The 18,745-nt window shown below is 42.9% G+C and overlaps 1 protein-coding gene across 2 annotated transcripts in view; it reads left to right on the top strand.

Annotated features, from left to right (window-relative positions):
- Positions 1–374: 374 nt before the first annotated feature.
- Positions 375–18,745, top strand: part of lancl2 (LanC lantibiotic synthetase component C-like 2 (bacterial)) — a 76,131-nt gene continuing 57,760 nt past the window's right edge. Inside the window, exons 1-2 of one of the 2 annotated variants that reach the window (XM_070881225.1) lie at positions 375–680; positions 11,818–11,935. In XM_070881225.1, the coding sequence (XP_070737326.1) occupies positions 477–680; positions 11,818–11,935 (322 nt within the window). In that variant the 5' untranslated portion in view covers positions 375–476. The remainder of the gene's footprint in view (positions 681–11,817; positions 11,936–18,745) is intronic. The other variant, XM_070881224.1, reaches the window with a different exon arrangement.

The following is an 18,745-nucleotide window of genomic DNA, read 5'->3' as shown; positions in this document are numbered from 1 at the left end:
AAATATCCAGCGCGTTTTAATTAAAAACAATGTGGGAATACATTGCCTCAAATGAACTGAAGTGTAATTAAAAAGGTAAGGAATCAGTGCCATGTAGAACAATGGGGGGGGGGGGTCTGGATTGTTTGCACCGTGTATGTGTGTGGAGTTTTATACTTATCGAGCGTTTATGGAACGGCATAATTAGCAACAAATAAAAGGAGGGAGAGAGACAGCTGCTGATCCTTTTGTAGTAAGTGAGGTTGAGAGCAGACTGGCGAGCTGTGCACCGCTGCAAAGACAGCCTCCTCCCACCTTCATTGTTGTCAAGTGTTTGAGAGCGCGCGGGGGCCGCGTCCCGGGCTCAGGCTCAGGCTCTGGTACTGTCAGTGGTTCGCGCTCTCAGTGCTGGCTGGTGGCGGGAGGGAGGGAGAGCGTCCGCTCGCATAGTCCGCTCTCGGTTTGTCCCGCGCGAGGCCCCGTAGCCCCGGGGTGTGATGGGAGAGGCGATGTCGAAGCGGTTCAAATCGGAGCTGGAAATGGAGGAGCGCTCGTTCTGTAACCCGTACCCAGACGATCGAGGCAACGGGGCCGCGGCCGCCGGTGCTGGGGCGCACGACCACCACCACCAGCAGCAGGAGGAGGAGGAGGAGGCGGCGGAGCAGCAGCAGGCGGCGGACTGCTTTGACGCGCAGGGAAAGGTAATGGAGGCGGCGACAACAACAACAACACACCGAAACGTGTTAATAGTGTTAATGGGACGGATGAACGTACCTGAGCTCTCCCGGTGGGCGGGGAGCGGGGCAAGCGGGCGGCCGAGCCGACACGACACTGGAGGGGGAGGGAGTGGGGAGACGCGGGTCTTTCTCTCCGCTGCCTGCACTGTGCGCAGTGACAACCCGAGAAATGGAACCAAGGTGAAAATAAAGCTCAACCACGGTCGCGAGCCGGTCAGTTTGGCTCGTCCCGCGCCGCGCGGGGCCAACGTTAATCCGTCCGCAGCTCCAGGGTGCACCCGGCTGGCCGCCTCGGGATACCAGGGGGGAGGGAGGTGGTTCTGTGTGTCTGTGTATATCTTTTAAATAGATTTTGTTCGTCAAAATCGGCCGTTGAAACTGGCTACTGAAAATCTTACCGCACGTGTGAAGTTACTGCAACACACACAAATCACAATCTGGGAGGTGCCGTTGATGTGCATCGTCAAATGTAGTCGCGTTGTTTTTTTTGCTTTTATTCAACCATCGAAGGACTGCAGTGGGATTTCTGCACCAAAATCGAAAGTATATACACACATATTCCAATTTTAAGTGTCCAGTGTTGTTAGTTAAAAGAGCCATCTTGCATACGTTTATTGTTTTGAAAAATCGTGTTTATACATGAAGGTAACATGGGGGGAGGAAGGGAAACCATCTTGGTTCTGATCAAAGATCACAAAAAACACTTGCAGATGAGGAAGGCTATTGGGCCCATCTAAATTCTTTCATCCTGAACAGCCCTACATTCTTCTCCCTCCCCCATCTAATTGTTTCTTAAACAATTCTTGGGTCTTCACCTCCACCACTCTACCTACAAGTCTCTTCCAAGTGTTGATCAGTCTTTACATGATCTGTCCTTTTGCCAGCTTGAACCTCCTATCTCTGTCATATTTCCATTATTAAATTTAAAGTAGTATTTCGGATAACCTTTACCATGCCATTTATTATTGTGTATATCTCGATAATATCTCATGTCAGATGCCTTCTGGCCAGGCTGAAAAGCCCAAGGGCTAAATTTTCGGTCTTCTGCCACCCCTGTTAGCGCCCCAGAGGGGCGGGAATGGTTTCTGGGCGGGCAGCCTGCAGCCTAAAAGAGGTGTGCAATGGCTTCACACTCACGGCCCAACTGATGGCTTTTGTGGCTGAGGACGCAAACCATTTCCTGTCCTGCCATTATTGCCCCAAAATGACCAGAACCGAAAATCCAGCCCCAAGTCTCTTTCCTCATAATTTAGACCTGTGACATTAAAGATCAGCCATGTGGCTCTTTTCTGCACTACCTCCAGTGTTTCTCAGTAACCAGAAATAGACACAGTACTCAAGGTGTGATTTTTAGCTCATCCTGTAGTTCTTTGATTCCACTATTATTTGCAAACGTAAACACTTTGCATTTTGTTTCAGAATCCAAGTCATTGATATAAATAAGAAGCAGTGGTGGTCCTAAAACTGTCCCTTGGGATGCCCCATTCAGTGTTTCCCACCCAGCCTTGCATTAGCCCTCTAACCAGTACCTGTTGTTTTCTACCCTTCAGCCAGTTTTTTGTCCATACCCAAGTTTTGACCTGAATTCCCTCAGCTTTGAGGTGAATTTCTATTTAACTTTATCAAATATCTTTTGGAAGTTTAAGTAGCTTTCTTTTATTTTAGCTGAGGTTTGTGTGTAGATGTATACACAGTGTAGATACAAAACCAGAGGTTTATTTCCCACAGCTAACCAGAAACTTTGATGCATTAGTTTGGGGGGGGGGGTCTGTAAATATGTTAAACTGTTGCAACATCAGTTGCATGATGGGCACAATCACTTCCATACATTAAAGACAAACTCAAATAAAATACCACATGGTATGCCTCAACCAATATTTGTTTTAAAGAGTTAAATGCTTGCCCCCCTCCCCCCTTCTGCCAACACATTACCTGTATCTACAATGACAGGATGGATTGCAAATTAAGATTTCAAGCTGACATGTCACTTATTTGAGTTTAAAAAAAAACAGGTCTTGGTGTTCCAAAAAGTGAAACTGAACCATCTGAGCATGGAGCAAAGCATTACTTGGGAACTATGTAATTCAACTACTGCCACTGACCCATGGACCACCAAATATCAACAATGTATTCCAGTTGTGTCGCCACAATTTACAGGGTGCACATGAATCTCCCAAAGGACCAAAATGGTGGGGATGGGGGGGCTGGATGGAATGTAGTCAGGAAACCTGGGAGAACTGGTTTCCCTCAAGCCTAATTAACATTTTCTTTCTCTGTTTGCTGCCTGCAGCCAGCCAGATTGAGAGGTTGGCTGAATGTCAGGCGGGTAGGCTTGCGCCACATCCGGGGAGCGGAGGGGGGTGGTGGGACGGCTGGAATGGGGGGAGATTGGAAAATGTGGGGGAGGGGTGTGTGGTTTCAAAGGCCAGGAATCCAGGGGGGTGGGGGGGCGTGGTGATATCTAATCTGAGTTGGTGAGTCAGGTAAACTGGATCTAGCAGGTAAGTGGCACTTATCTCCTGGATCCAGCTGACCTTGCCTTTTAGCTGCCAGGCTTCCCGAGGTCCTGGAACCCCGGCTGCCTAGAGTTACATTTAAAATTGTGCTTCAAACTGAGACACGGAGCCTCATTATAATATTTAAAGTGCCAATCCACCTTCAAAAGAGCAAGTTGCCCCCCACCCACCGTTAACTGAAAGTGGGCGGGTTGGAGGCAGCTTAGGATCGGGATTCAGATGTCTAACTTTAACCTCCCACCTGACCCAAACCGGCCTGTTTTTTGAGTTTAAAATTCCCCCCTGATGTATCTTAGCGATGGTTACTTTGTTTTAATCAAATGTTGTGACACTTCTCGCTTGACCATACAACTGATGAAACCAGATGAATCAGCTCATAGTGTTGGCACTTGGATTTCATTAAAGCTTAATTGTGTGTGTAAATATTTGCCTATATTGTAGCCATTTTTCCTAGAGTTTCAATAAATGTAATATTGACATATGAAATTATGATACTAATGTTCTCTTGAATTGTGGAAAAACATCCAACAGTTTGTTTAGAGGGAGCTATTTGATTTGTATCACAGGGTAAAATGTTACTGGTGACAGTTGCGGGAGAAATTTGAGGTGTTGAATTAAGAGTATTCTACAAGTGTGCCCAGGATAGTAACTAGTCATTCATGATTCAGTGGTAGTACTTTTGCATCTGAGTCAGAAGGTCATGGGTTCATGCCCCACTCCAGAGACTTGAGCCAGAATCTAGGCTGACACTTCTGTGCAATACTCTGGGAGCACTGTACAGTTGGAGGTGCCATCTTTCAGATGAGACTTTAAACCAAAGCCCCACTGACTCCTTGGGTGGATGTCAAAGCTCCCTTGGCATTATTGGAAGAAGAGTAGGAGAGTTCTCCTAATGTTCTTGCCAACCTTCATCTCTCAAACAACACCACTAAAACATTGTCTGATTATTAATTCAATTACTGTTTGTGGGATCTTGTGCGCAAATTGGCTGCAGCGTTTCCCTGCGTTTCAATAGTGACTATACTTCAAAAGTAATTCATTGGCTGTGAAGTGCTTTGGGATGTCCTGAGGTTGTGAAAGACATTCTATAAATGCAAAGTCTTTCTTTATTAAATCTTATTGGCTTGAGCCATTTTTTCTAAATGTAGCAACATGCTAAGTGCAAAAGCACCATACGGTTCCTGCATAAAGAGTGAACATAATTTTTGAAAAGAGAATTTCTCATAAAAATGCACGGTGATACAACACTAGTACATTTCACGATGGTCCAGTTGTTAATACATCGGTACATGCCCTCCGTTTCCAAAAAGATGAGTTTTCAAAAGACTGAATGAAAAACTGAGTGAAATGGGACAATATGGATATCATCCATGAATACTAACACTGTGTAGCTTAACACCATGTTATGCTATGCCTGGTGCCACAAAACAATATAGGCCCAATGCAGGGGACATAGATTTTAAACATGGGTAAGAATGGATTAAAAACATCCTCCCACAACAGAATAGAAAGCTAAAACAAAGGCACTAAACTTAGGAATGATATCAGGAAGTTCTCCACACAGTGATAAATACATGGGAAGGACTCCAGAGACACACATCCTGGAATCATTTAGGGAGCAACTGGATGCTGCAATGGTGGGACTTTAGCATCATTCTGGATTGATGCATTACGACAGGCCAAATGGGCTCCTCATCCATAATGAAAGTCATGAACATTTGCAAAAGAAAATAAACGTGTGCCCCATTTATGTTAGAGCATATATCCGTATTGATGCTGTAATGTAAATGAGGTGGTATTGATGAGGAATGGTGAACCATTTCAAATATTGCTGTTTGTCTGCTCTTCTCCAGGTGGTGACAAATGTGAATGGTTGCTATTTCAGGTCACAGATAGGCTGAGTACTCTGTCTGCCTGTAAACACCAGCAAAGCAGTTTTCAAAGTGCTGGCCTCTAGAGATGTTCTCCCCAGCCCTCACAGAAGATCCAGCAGCCAGAAAGTAAAATCATGACTGCCGTTTTGTTTTTGTGTTTTTGGCAGGCCTATGAAATCTACCGCACAATGCAAATGAGATAGATTCTAAAGCACGAATAACCCCAGGATATTAAAAAAACCAAGTCAAAGGGAAATCTGTAATATAAAAGGGGCACTCAAGATCTGTTAATAGTAAGCAAAAGTTGCAGAATTCATTTAGAATGACTTAATACACCTTTCTAACTAAATGTCCAAAATTTCAAGTCCCTGGTTGTATATGATACAGCCTATGGGATTGAAGTAAGATCAGCAATCTAATGAAAATGATAGCAAATTCTGGAATAGAAACCGCTCGCATCAAAACAACAGCCTGGGTGTATTATGATTATCATTCATGGTGCTTGTTCCAGAGCAATTTTATCCTTTACTGTTTTTTTTAAAAAAAAACAAAGTGTTCTTTGCCCTCATTTAAAAAAAATATGTAGTGCCTTAGCTATGTGTTTGGTGCTTTCTAATGGAATAGTAGAGATTTTTTTGCAGTCAAATGTTCTCTATTCTTAAAACAATGCTGTAACATGCTCCTTCCTCAATTCAACCAGTTGTAATCTAAATGTTACCGGATAGCTTAAAGCTTAATTGAAAAAAAATCTATTTCCAACCTTTAATTGAGTGACCGGTTACTTTAAAAAAAAACTGAAATCAGAAATGAATTTTGAACTTGGTTGTCTATTTGCTCCCTATTGCAATATTCACAAGGGACTATGAGAGTGCATCTGCTTATCAGCATAACATGAGCAGCTATATTTGTATTTAGTAAAGAAAAAACTGCAAGGAGTTTTGATCTTCACAGATGCTGGTGATTTTCCATTAAATGAGTCTCTTTCTAAAACATTATTGCATGTGTTCTGTATACAATATTTAAATTATTGAAGTGCAAAGAAGTTTGTTAATACAGCTCAATGGTGCGCTAATAGTGTGCCACACAGTAATAGGATGTGGCCTGCTATTTAGATTAGTGTTGTCCACTACTACTTAAGCCACTATTCACATGTGGCTAATTGCATTTCTGATGAGTAAATAAAAATTGAGTAAAATACATAGCCGTTGGGCATGTGATCTGAATGTTCATTGGCATGGTGTATATATGTCCTTTTTTGTGTTTGTTGGTAAACTGGTAAGACAAAAACCAAAGTGTGCTTGTGTTTTTTGATCATTGTGACAGCTTTACTTCCTTGGTTACTGATTTGTAGATGTAAATATAGACGTGAAGTATATTTTATCTGTATTGTATGAAGTATGTACGGCATTTTCTACAAAAATTAACGCATATGGCTAAAATGGTGTTTCATAGCCACCCACGTGGCTAGTTAGCAATTTCTATTGGACAACGTTACAAGATGTTCCCTGAGGGCAGCAAGAAATTTGTGGAGAAGCTGGTAACGAGTGGTAGTAAATTCAAAATTTTTGTCCTTTCTCTTCTCAGCTGCCCCCCCCCCCCCCAAAATCATTATTCTCCTGAGGGAGGGAAAAGGAAACATTTGCAACAGCCTCGCTCATCATATTCAATCTATCTCAAAAAATTAAATGTCTCCTTGACTCAAATAAACAACTTAAGCATGCTGATTTGCTGAAATATAGATCAGCAAAAATCCACTGAAAAGCAACTATTTGAAATGCATCACTGCTTTTATTCACCCCCTTCCCCCCCCCCCCCCCCGTGATTCCACCTGCCATTTTTAATTTACAACCTAGATTAATACTAAACTGAATAAGATAACGCTCATTTTATTTAAAATACACAAATCAGCTACTATATGCTGAAAATACATTCCAAAAATGTTCCCTTTACTGGATCTTTTAGAGCTTGAGTTCTGCCTTTCTCAGGTCCCTGAGTGAAGAGGTTCAATCAAATACAGCTCTAAGAATACACCCTGCATGTTTCACGAGTGCTACAATTTCCAGAATACATTCGTTCCTGTACATAACTCTAGACTATTGGTGGGCAAAATACAGCCTGTGGGCAGTATCCAGCCCACCAATTGATTCAATCTAGTTCACGCAGTGGTTTGGAATGGAATGCTTAAATCTCGAATCGCATATATTCTCCGCGAAATGTGGACAGGGGTGTGGATTCCAAGATTTAGGCAAATTGATGTTTAAAAGGTGTAAGAACCAATGAATTAAACGGAAGAAAGTGATGTTTTATGACCTGCTTCGTGGGAAATTTGAGCCGCTCATAAAACTGTTGTATTATTTGTGCTAGGGACATGCGCACACTGTGCTGTGCACTATACACAAGACAAGACTGTTTATATACTGTTTATATCTCTGGTGGTATTGTCCATGAGAAGTCATGTGTTTAATAAGGAAGAGAATCTTCTGTGCTATTGCTCTCCGTAAACAAGAGGATAGGATGTTTGGGACAAGAGGCTGGGTTTGTAAGAATTTAGTTATGCATCCTCCCCCTCTCTTCACCTCACCTCAAATTGGCATTTTTCTAAAATATTCTGTGATTTAGGCATTTCTGGATTCAGGAAGTAAGTCAAAACCCTAATTTCTACAAAATAGTCTGATTCAGGCAGTTCTCACAGGCCAGGTGAGCTCAATTATTACAAACGGACAACAAAAGACACAAAGCTTAAAAAGTGAATCGTAAGGATACTGGAAATGGCAGACTGCCTGGGGTTACATGTTGTAGTCCATGCTGTAGTTGGGTTATCATTGTATCCAGCTGAAGCTACAACAACAACTCTTATTTATATAGCACCTTTAATGTAGTAAACTGTCCCAAGGCACATGTGACTAACAATAGCTTCTCTCTAGGTGTTAATAAGTTTTTATTGAATGTGGAAATGACATAAAGGGTTCTTTATACAATAAATGTCATAACAAATTTTAATGGTAGCTGTTAAAACAATTCATTTTATGTGTGCACCCCTCAACAGCTCTGGGGGATAGTGCAGGAAAGCGGAGTTGAGGTAGAAGATCAGCCATGGCGGAGCAGGCTGGAGGGGCCGAATGGCCTACTCCTTCTCCTATTTCTTGTGCTATGATGTTCTTAACAAGTCCCCAAATGAAGTGACCCTCTAGCCCAAATAATTGCCCTCCCCTGCTGTAGACTATAAGTCCCACAGGGCTGCTTTCTGCTCCGTCTAATGGACAGGTGGGGCAAGCTCACAAACAGGAAGTTGTGGCGCACTCTAAATGGCCAGTTATTGTTGATCATTTTTTTTAAACTGTTTGTTAAAGGCAAATAATTGATTTTCCCATTGGATAAAGCAAAAAAATTTTCCACATAAAACTTTTCAATTGGAAATCATGTACAGAATATTTTTTTAAAATCTTTCTAGGAGTACATTACCAGTTCTATTAAAGGGTAGGCCTTTTCCTCTTTTGCATACCCATGATTTTAATTTTAAAATTCTGAACCCTAACCCATGACCATTTGGAGTGATGTACTATACCCCAGGATCATCGTTGGTGATATATCTCCAGCGATTTGAGGTGTCTTCTATACATTGTCCATGCCTCAGATTCATACAGGAGGGCAGGTATTACTACAGCCCTGTAGACCATGAGTTTGGTGGTAGATTTGAGGGCCTGGTCTTCAAACACTCTTTTCCTCAGACGGCTGAAGGCTGTGCCAACGCACTGGAGGCGATGCTGAATCTCCGCATCAGTGTCTGCCTTTGTTGAAAAGAGGCTCCCGAGGGAAATGGTCCACGTTGTCCAGGGCCGCGCCATGGATCTTGATGATTGGAGGGCAGTGCTGTGCGGCGGTGACAGGCTGGCGGAGGACCTTTGTCTTACGGATGTTAAGCGTAAGGTCCATGCTTTCATATGCCTCAGTGAATACATTGACTATATCCTGGAGTTCAGTCTCTGAATGTGCACAGACGCTGGCGTTGTCTGCATACTGCAGCTCAACGACAGAGGTTGGGGTGATCTTAGACCTGGCCCTCAAGTCGCTGGAGATATATCACCAACGATGTCTCCGCAAGATCTTGCAAATCCCCTGGGAGGACAGGCAACCAATATCAGTGTCCTTGACCAGGCTAACATCCCCAGTATTGAAGCACTGACCACACTTGATCAGCTTCACTAGGCAGGCCACATAGTACGCATGCCAGATACGAGACTCCCTAAGCAAATACTTTATGCGGAGCTCCTTCATGGTAAACGAGCCAAAGGAGGACAGCGGAAACGTTATAAGGACACCCTCAAAGCCTCCCTGGTAAAGTGCGACATCACCACTGACACCTGGGAGACCCTGGCCGCAGACCGCCCGAGGTGGAGAACGTCCATCTGGGAGGGCGTTGAGCTCTTCGTGTCTCAACGCAAAGAGCATGAAGAGGCCAAGCGGAAGGAGCGCACGGCAAACCAGCCCCACTGGCCCTTCCCTTGACGAATGTGTGTCCCACCTGTAACAGGGTCTGTGGCTCTTGTATTGGATTGTTCAGCCATCATAGAACTCACTTTGGGAGTGGAAGCAAGCCCTCCTCGATTCCGAGGGACTGACTCTGATGACTATACCCCAATTCTTTTAGGAATGAGAATACAGGTTTAACCTCTCTTATCAGGCACCCTCGGGACCTGCCTTTGAAATGTCTTAAAGTTTCCTGTTTAACCATCAGGACTGGCAGTTTGTTCCATGTATTGATCACCCTTTAGCTAATGATTTTTTTTCTGAATTGCCTATTGACTTTAGTTTCCGTATCTTAAATATATGCCTCTGGTTCTGAAAATCCGTAAACGCAAAAACTTTCTACCAAGATTCCCCTTGGACTTCTTTTGAGTGAAAAATCCTAGAGTTCACTGCTGCTCTTTATAGTTCAGTCCTCTAAATTCTAGTGTTAACCTTTTAAGAAAGAAAAGAAAGAACTTGTGTATATGTAGCACTTTTCAAAACCTCAGGATGTCCCAAAGTGTTTCATACCCAATTAAGTACTTTTTGAAGGGAAGTGTGGCAGCCAATTTGCCACATTGTCACACAAACAGCAATAAGATAAATGACCAGCTAATCTGCTTTGGCCAGAAAACGGTCTTCCAGCTCTTGAATAGTGCCATGGGATCTTTTTATATCCACCTGACAGTACAGATGGATATAAAAAGATTTAATGTTTCATTCAAAGGACTGCACCTCCAACAATGCAGCACTCTTCAGTTGTGGGTTGAACCTTCTGCTGCACAACTGAGAGTGTGATTACTGAGCTTAGACTGGTGCTTTTAGCCTGCTTTTAAACCTTTTCCAATGACATGATATCTCTTGAAGTGGGAGACTAAATGATGCAATGCTCCAGATGAACAATCCTATGTACAATTTTAAAATTGCCATTTTCAATTTGTTATATCCTTGTTATGCAACCCAATACTTTGCCCAATGTTTACAGGTTGTAAAGAAAACGAAGAGTGCTTGTGCCCAGTCCACCATTCCAAGATAATTTTCAGCTTTGACATATTTACATTGTGTACATGTTTCATGATCCCTTTTCTTTGGAATTGTTAATACGGATTCTTTTTCCTGCAATCTGTTTCAGCGAATACACTGACACACGAACACCTTGCTGCCTTTTCTGTAAAAGACCTTTATTGAAGATTCTCCGGCCGGGACTTGTCAAGACAAAGGAACATTCTCAATCACAGCCTGTCTACCTTCCTCTGGACAAGCCTCTTTTCAGCGCGACACAACAACAGTTATACATTTTCAAAACAGAACACATTTGATTAGCACTTGGTCTATCCAATCCCTTTCTGCCTTCCCCCCCCCCCCCCGAGTACGTCCAATGGCAGGCAAGAAAGTCTCCCAATTAGGGCTGGTGTCAGGGTCAGGTTAGTTATAGCTTCGCTACACTGTCTTCCCTTATCAGTAAAGAACCCAATTAGTTTCCCTTCCTCCTTATCAGTAAAAGCCGTAACTTTTCCCCTCCTATCTAGGATTGCTTTCTTTCTTTGTGCCGCCTTGCGTCTTTCTCATGACCCGTGTTTAACCTCAACTTCAACTCTTGGTAACCCCTTTTTTTTTCTGTCGATTCTGCAGTTATCTGCATCCTGACATTTCTTTAGCTATTTTCCCATGATTCTCTATTTCCATCCCTCTGCCACATTTACAATCCTTCTGTATCCATTCTCATTCCCCCCTTTTATCATTCCATGATAACCCTGGTGACTATTCCAGGAGTATCGCATTCAGCTGTTCGCACTCTCTTTCCTGATCCTCCTTGTTGTCTGTGAGTCCGCCTCAAGCCTCTTCGCAAGGTCTTATCAATGTCTGTTTAGGTTCTCACATCGTATCCTGTCGGAATATTATTGAATTGATAACTTCTGGAGCCTTGGTACAAGGCCGAAGAGAGGCCTTTTACCTCCTTATGGGCCAGTGCAGGAACCAGCACTTTAACCCTTGTCCCACTGGTACCCCTAATGCCAAATTTTTCTCTTACAGAATGTGGAAGAAAGATTTATAATTTATTTTAAAAATGGCCATAAATGCTTGAAAAGTTTTGTATTAGTAAATTAAGTTAACTATAAGGCTTTCTTTCTATACTGCTGCATTGTAATACTGAAAAGTACAACATAAAATAAAAGCATTAATAAAAATAATTACTTTTTGCAGATCAATCCTGCCTTCATAAAGCGGATCCAATCTAAAATCAAGGACCTCCTGATACAGATGGAAGAGGGTCTGAAGACTGCAGACCCTCATGACTGTTGTGCTTATACTGGTTGGACAGGTGAGAATGTTGCAGTGTCTTTATATTCATTCATGTTTCAGGGCTTCAAATCCAAACTTGTACAGTGTATATAAGAACTTTTAGGATTGCACTTTTGTAAGAATACTGGGATATATATCCAGACAAGAATATTCATCAAGAGTAACAGACAAATCTTTGACCCTTTATCCTAACTTCTCAAGAAATCAATCATTTGGGTTTAACCTCCAGGCTCAGCAGCGGCGCGAATAACACCCAAATTTCGTTTTGTCAAATAATCTTGCGTCAACCAATTTAAATGTTATCATTTACACTACCAATCGCCCATCAGGTTCGCATAAGCTACAGAGTGAATTAATCCTGTCTTGCCAATTATCAAAGATAATGTCAGACCACAATCATGAACTAACAATTGATTATTATCTTAAAATTATAGTTAGCAGTACTTCAACATTAAATATACAAGCAATTAGTAGGTTAGTTAACAAAATAAATCAAGAGGTTACAAAGACAGTTCAGTTATGTCACAATAAATCAACTGTTACTGTACGTTGATTATAAATTTACGGTTAAGATCCGTGTCTGAGATTGATATAAATTGGTGATTAATTTAGGATTAGACTTCTTGGGTAGCGGACAAATTAACAGCATTACATAGCTAGTCTATTGAATAGGTTAAAGTCGAGTTAGATATCTTTCCAGACCTCATACAATCTCGTCCTTATGAGCTGGCTTGAATGAATTGGTTGCCTCCCTTCCTCTAGGATAGGGTGACCATCTGTCCCCATTTTCCAGGGACAGCTACCAGATGAGGGACTGTGTCCCTGGGCAAACCAGGTCCCTAGAAGGGTCCCCGGTTCAGGAAACTCATCCGGGTTCAAATCAGGAGCCACGTGATCCCGAGCTGTCCTGTGGTTGGCCAATAAAATGGACGGGGTGGAGCTCTGTGGCAGGACAGGTTCCGATTGGTGTTAAAGATGTCAGACTCCTGTAGAAGGGACTCACTGAGGGGCTTTAATTTGTGTAGTGATTGCGCTCTGTGGCCACAGTATGCATGCTTCCCTTCTCTTTTCCACTCCCCCCCCACACCCCCAACCTCACCAGAAACCCCTAACCCCCACTGAATGTCTGGATAGTCCTGTGAAATTCAGTTGAAGAGAAATCGGTCCCGAAGCCAAAAGAGTAATGCGTGCCGCTGATAACCAGACTAATGAGCAGCAGCTGGTGCCGGACCGTGTGGATGTCCTGGGAGCCAGATCAGAGCACGCTCTGCAGCCTCGGATGGTGTGAGGAGTGTTGAGCTGTGAGGAGGGGGAGGAGCCGGCTGGCAGATGCTGTGAATAGCGGCCGCATTATTCAGACAGAAAGTTCTGGTGCTGCTTTCTGCAAATTCAGTTTGCGTCAAAATAACACACAATTTTGCCTCTCTACACTGTGCAACCTACATCTCCACCCTGGCTTCTTTGCTGTGCTCCCACCATGTGTGTCCCCGAATTCAATTTAGAAAATATGGTCACCCTACTTTAGGAGGATGGTGTCATGAAAGTGATGAACCTCTGTCTGGATAGGTACTAACCATTCCTCCTGGATCCTTTGCTCCTGGGTAAATTAATCTTGTGTTGGTGGCTGTATCTGGACTACAGTCATAGAATGGTTACAGCACCGAAGGAGGCCATTCGGCCCGTCGAGCCTTTGCCTGCTCGCTGCAAGAGCATTTCAGCTAGTCCCACTCGCCCACCCTTTCCCTTAGCTGGCTTATATCTCACCTCCCTTGACCAATGAGAAACTTGCACATCTAGAAGACACAGTTGTATCTGGCTGATGGATCTGTACAATCTTAACTTCTGTAACCATTTTGTCACTGTCAGGGATACAATCTCAACAAACTTCTGGGGGGGAAAAAATTCTACAAATTTCCCATCTAGTTCTTTTGCCAATGATTTTAAATCTATGTGTAAAGATAAACACAGTAACTATAGGCCAGTCAGTTTAACCTCTGTAGTGGGGAAGCTTTTAGAAACAATTATCAGGGACACAACAGGCACTTGGATAGGTGTGGATTAATTATGGAAAGCCAGCACGTATTTGTTACGGGCAAATTGTGTTTAATCAACTTGATCGAGTTTTTTGATGAGGTAACAGAAAGGGTCGATGAGGGCAATGCGGTTGATGTGGTGTGAATGCATTTCCAAAAGACGTTCAACAAAGTGCTACACAATCGGGTTGCCAGCAAAGTTGAAGCCCATGGAATAAAAGGGACAGTGGCAGAATGGATACGAAATTGGCTAAGTGACAGGAAACAGAGTAATGGTGAACGCTTGTTTTTCTGGAGAAAAGTATACAGTGGTGTTCCCCAGGGGTCGGTTCAAGGACCACCGCTCTTCTGGATATATATTAATGACTTTGATGTGGATGTAAAGGGTATAATTTCAAAATCTGCAGATGACCTAAAACTTGGAGGTATAGTGAGAGACTTCCAGAGGACCAAGAGAGGCTGGTGGAATGGGCGGGCACATTACAGATGAAATTTAACACACAAAAGTGTGAAGTGGTACATTTTGGTAGAAATAATGAGGAAAGGAAATACAAACTAAAGGGAGTAAATGAACAGAGAGGCCTGGGGGTCTATGTGCACAAATCGTTGAAGGTGGCAGGGCAGGTTGAGAAAGCAGTTTAACAAAAGCTTACGGGATCCTGGGCTTCCTGTATAGAGTACAAAAGCGTAGAAATTATGATGAACCCATATATAAAGCACTGGTTCGTCTCAACTGGAGTATTGTGTACAATTCTGGACACTGCATTTTAGGAAGGATGTGAAGGCCTCTGAGGATGCAGAAAAGATTTACGAGAATGCCAGAGGAAACAGTTTAGAACATAAGAAATAGGAGCAGGAGTAGGCCATTTGGCCCCCCGAGCTTGCTTCGCCATTCAATAAGATCATGGCTGATCTGATCATGGACTCTGCTCCACTTCCCTGCCCGCTCCCCATAACTCTTTACTCCCTTATCGCTCAAAAATCTGTCTATCTCCACCTTAAATATATTCAATGACCCAGTCTCCACAGCGCTCTGGGGCAGAGAATTACATAGATTTACAATCCTCTGAGAGAAGAAATTTCTCCTCATCTCCGTTTTAAATGGGAGGCCCCTTATTCTAAGACTCTGTCCCCTAGTTTTAGTTTCCCCTAAGTGGAAATATCCTCTCTGCATCCACCCTGTCGAGCCCCCTCATTATCTTATAAGTGCCATAACCTGCAGGGTTACGGACCTAGAGCTGGTAATTGGGATTAGACTGGATAACCTTTTGTTGGCCGGCGCAGATATAATGGTAAATACTGCAGCAGGGAATCAAATACGCCCAGGGTGATCTCCTGGACTAGTTTTAATCGCCTGGATGGTTCAGAGAGAAATTTTACCAGATTTTTTTCTCCCTAAATTGGCCTGGGTTTTTATCTGGTTTTTGCCTTTCCCAGGAGATCACATGGCTCCGGCTGGGGTGGGGTGGAGTGTAGAATATTTCCGGATAAGGGGTGTCGCAGTTGTGTGAGGTGGACTGGTTTGGCTGGGTGCTCTTTGCCTTTCCGCCATTGTTCAGTGTTCATAGGTTTATATGTAACCTTTAGGGCTGCTGACCAAGGGCCGTGCGGCTCTTTGTCGGCCGGCATGGACACGATGGGTCGAAATGGCCTCCTGCACTGTAAATTTCTATGTTTCTTAAGTTTCAATAAGATCACCTTTCATTCTTCTGAATTCCAGTGAGTATAGACCCAACCTACTCAACGTATCTTCATAAGTTAACCCCCTCCTCTTTGGAATCAACCTAGTGAACCTTCTCTAAACAGCCTCCAATGCAAGTATCTCCTTCCTTTAAATAGGGAGACCAAAACTGTACACAGTACTCCAGGTGTGGCCTCACCAATACACTGTACAATTGTAGCAGAACTTCTCTGCTTTTATACTCTATCCCCCTTGCAATAAAGGCCAACATTCCATTTGCCTTCCTGATTACTTGCTGTACCTGCATACTAACTTTTTGTGTTTCATGCACAAGGACCCCCAGGTCTCTCTGTACTGCAGCACTTTGCAATTTTTCTCCATTTAAATTATAATTTATTTTTCTTTTTTTCCCCACATTATACTCCATCTGCCAAATTTTTGCCCACTCACTTAGCCTTTCTATATTCCTTTGCAGATTTTTTGTGTCCTCATAATTTGCTTTCCCACTCTTCTTTGTATCATCAGCAAACTTGGCTACATTACACTTGGTTCCTTCATCCAAGTCATTATTATAGATTGTAAATAGTTGAGGACCCAGCACCGATCCCTGTGGCACCCCACTAGTCACTGTTTGCCAACGGGAAAATGACCCATTTATTCCAATTCTCTCTGTTTTCTGTTAGTTAGCCAATCCTCTAACCATGCTAATATATTATCCCCAACCCTGTGAACTTTTATCTTGTGCAGTAACCTTTTATGTGGCACCTTATCGAATGCGTTCTGGAAATCCAAATACACCACATCCACTGGTCCCCCCCTTATCCACCCTGCTTGTTACATCCTCAAAGAACTCCAGCAAATTTGTCAAACGTGATTTCCCTTTCATAAAACCATGCTGACTTTGCTTGATTGAATCATGCTTTTTCAAATGTCCCAAGACTGCTTCCTTAATAATGGACTCCAGCATTTTCCCAACGACAGATATTAGGCTAACTGATCAATAGTTTCCTGCTTTTTGTCTGCCTCCTTTTTTAAATAGGAGTTAAATATGCGGTTTTCCAATCTGCTGGGACCCACTCCAGAATCCAAGGAATTTTGGTAGATTACAACCAATGCATCCACTATCTCTGCAGCCACTTCTCTTAAGATCCTAGGATGTAAGGCATCAGGTCCAGGGGACTTGTCCGCCTTTAGTCCCACTATTTTACCTAGTTCTACTTCATTAGTGATTGTGTTAAGTTTCTCCCTCCCTATAACCCCTTGATGATGCACTATTGGGATGTTTTTAGTGTCTTCTACCGTGAAGACCGATACAAAATATTTGTTCAATGTCTCTGCCATTTTCCTGTTCTCCATTATTAATTCCCCAATCTCACTTGAGCCACTCTTCTTTTTTTTTCTTTCCTTTTTATTGTACCTGTAGAAACTCTTACTATCTGTTTTATATTTTTATAGTTTCTCCCTACTTGCTCTATCAAAACTGCTCATAATCTTGGATACCTCCATTTAATCACCCCTTAACTTTTTGTGCTCTAAGGAGAACAATCCCAGCTTCCCCAATCTCCACATAAGTCATCCCTCCTCAGTTCATTTGCCTTGTTCACTAGACTTCTTGCATTGAAGTATATACCATTAAGCACTGCCAAACTCCTTTGTTGTCTATTTTCTAGCCTTTGCTTCCTCTGCCTTCCAATTCCAGTTTGGCTTCTCTCCCTACTAAATCTAGGCTCAGATTCCCATCCCCCTGCCAAGCTAGTTTAAACCCTCCCCAACAGCACTAGTAAAACCCCCTGCCCCTGCAAGGATATTGGTCCCGGCCCTGTTGAGGTAGAACCCGTCCAGCTTGTACAGGCCCCACCTTCCCCAGAACCAGTCCCAATGCTTCAGGAATCTAAAGTCCTTCCTTCTGCACCATCTCTCCAGACACTTACTCATCTGCTCTATCCTCATATTTCTGTACTCACTTGCGTGTGGCACCCGGAGTAATCTGGCGATTACTACCTTTTTGAGGTCCTGCTTACTAATCTCTTTGCTAGCTTCCTAAATTCTGCCTGCAGGACTGCATCCTTTTTGGTACTGATGTAGACCACCTCTGGCTGTTCTCCCTCCCACCTCTGAATGTCCTGCAGCTGCTCAGTGACATACTTGACACTGGCAGCAAGGAGGCAGCATACCATCCTGGAGTCACATCTGCAGCTATAGAAATGCCTGTCTGTTTCCCTAAAATATTGAATCCTCTATCACTATTGCAATATTGATCTGTCGAAAAAAAAATAGTGGGTCTCGCCCAGGATCCCCTTCAAACTCTTTGTTTGTGAAGACAAATGCAAAGTACTCATTTTGTACCTCAACCATGTCCTTTGCCTTCACAAGAAGATTTCATTATTTATCGCTAATCGGCTTCACCATTCCTTTAACTATCCTTTTACTTTTTATATGTATAGAAAAGATTTTTGGGTTGCCTTTATGTTACCGGCTGATCTTTCTTGTGCTCTCTTTTGGCCCCCCTTATCCTTTTTCAGTTTCCCCTGTACTCTGTATTGTCCCTGATTTTCTACTGTATCCTGTATCTGACATTTGCTATAAACCTTTCTTTTCCTGTTTTATTTTAACCTCTTTCTTTGGATGCCCTATCTTTCCTCCTGATGGGAATATGCTTGGTTTGTACCCGTAGTATCTCCACCTTGAAGGCACCAATTTTTAAAAAAGGAGGGAGAGAGAAAACAGGGAATTATAGACCGGTTAGCTTGACATCGGTAGTGGGAAAAATGCTGGAATCAATTATTAAAGATGTAATAGCAGCGCATTTGGAAAGCAGTGACAGGATCGATCCAAGTCAGCATGGATTTATGAAAGGGGAAATCATGCTTGACAAATCTTCTAGAATTTTTGGAGGATGTAACTAGTAGAATGGACAAGGGAGAACCAGTGGTGTATTTGGACTTTCAAAAGGCTGTTGACCAGGTCACACACAAGAGAGATTGTTGTGCAAAATTAAGGAACATGGTATTGGGGGTAATGTATTGACGTGGATAGAGAACTGGTTGGCAGACAGGAAGCAAAGAGTGGGAATAAACAGGTCCTTTTTAGAATGGCAGGCAGTGACTAGTGTGGT

Source organism: Pristiophorus japonicus, chromosome 5 (genome assembly GCF_044704955.1).
Source record: "Pristiophorus japonicus isolate sPriJap1 chromosome 5, sPriJap1.hap1, whole genome shotgun sequence".
NCBI classification, from domain to species: Eukaryota; Metazoa; Chordata; class Chondrichthyes; family Pristiophoridae; genus Pristiophorus; species Pristiophorus japonicus.
The sequence above is the reverse complement of the archived record's forward strand: the minus strand, read 5'-3'. Positions and strand labels throughout refer to the sequence as shown.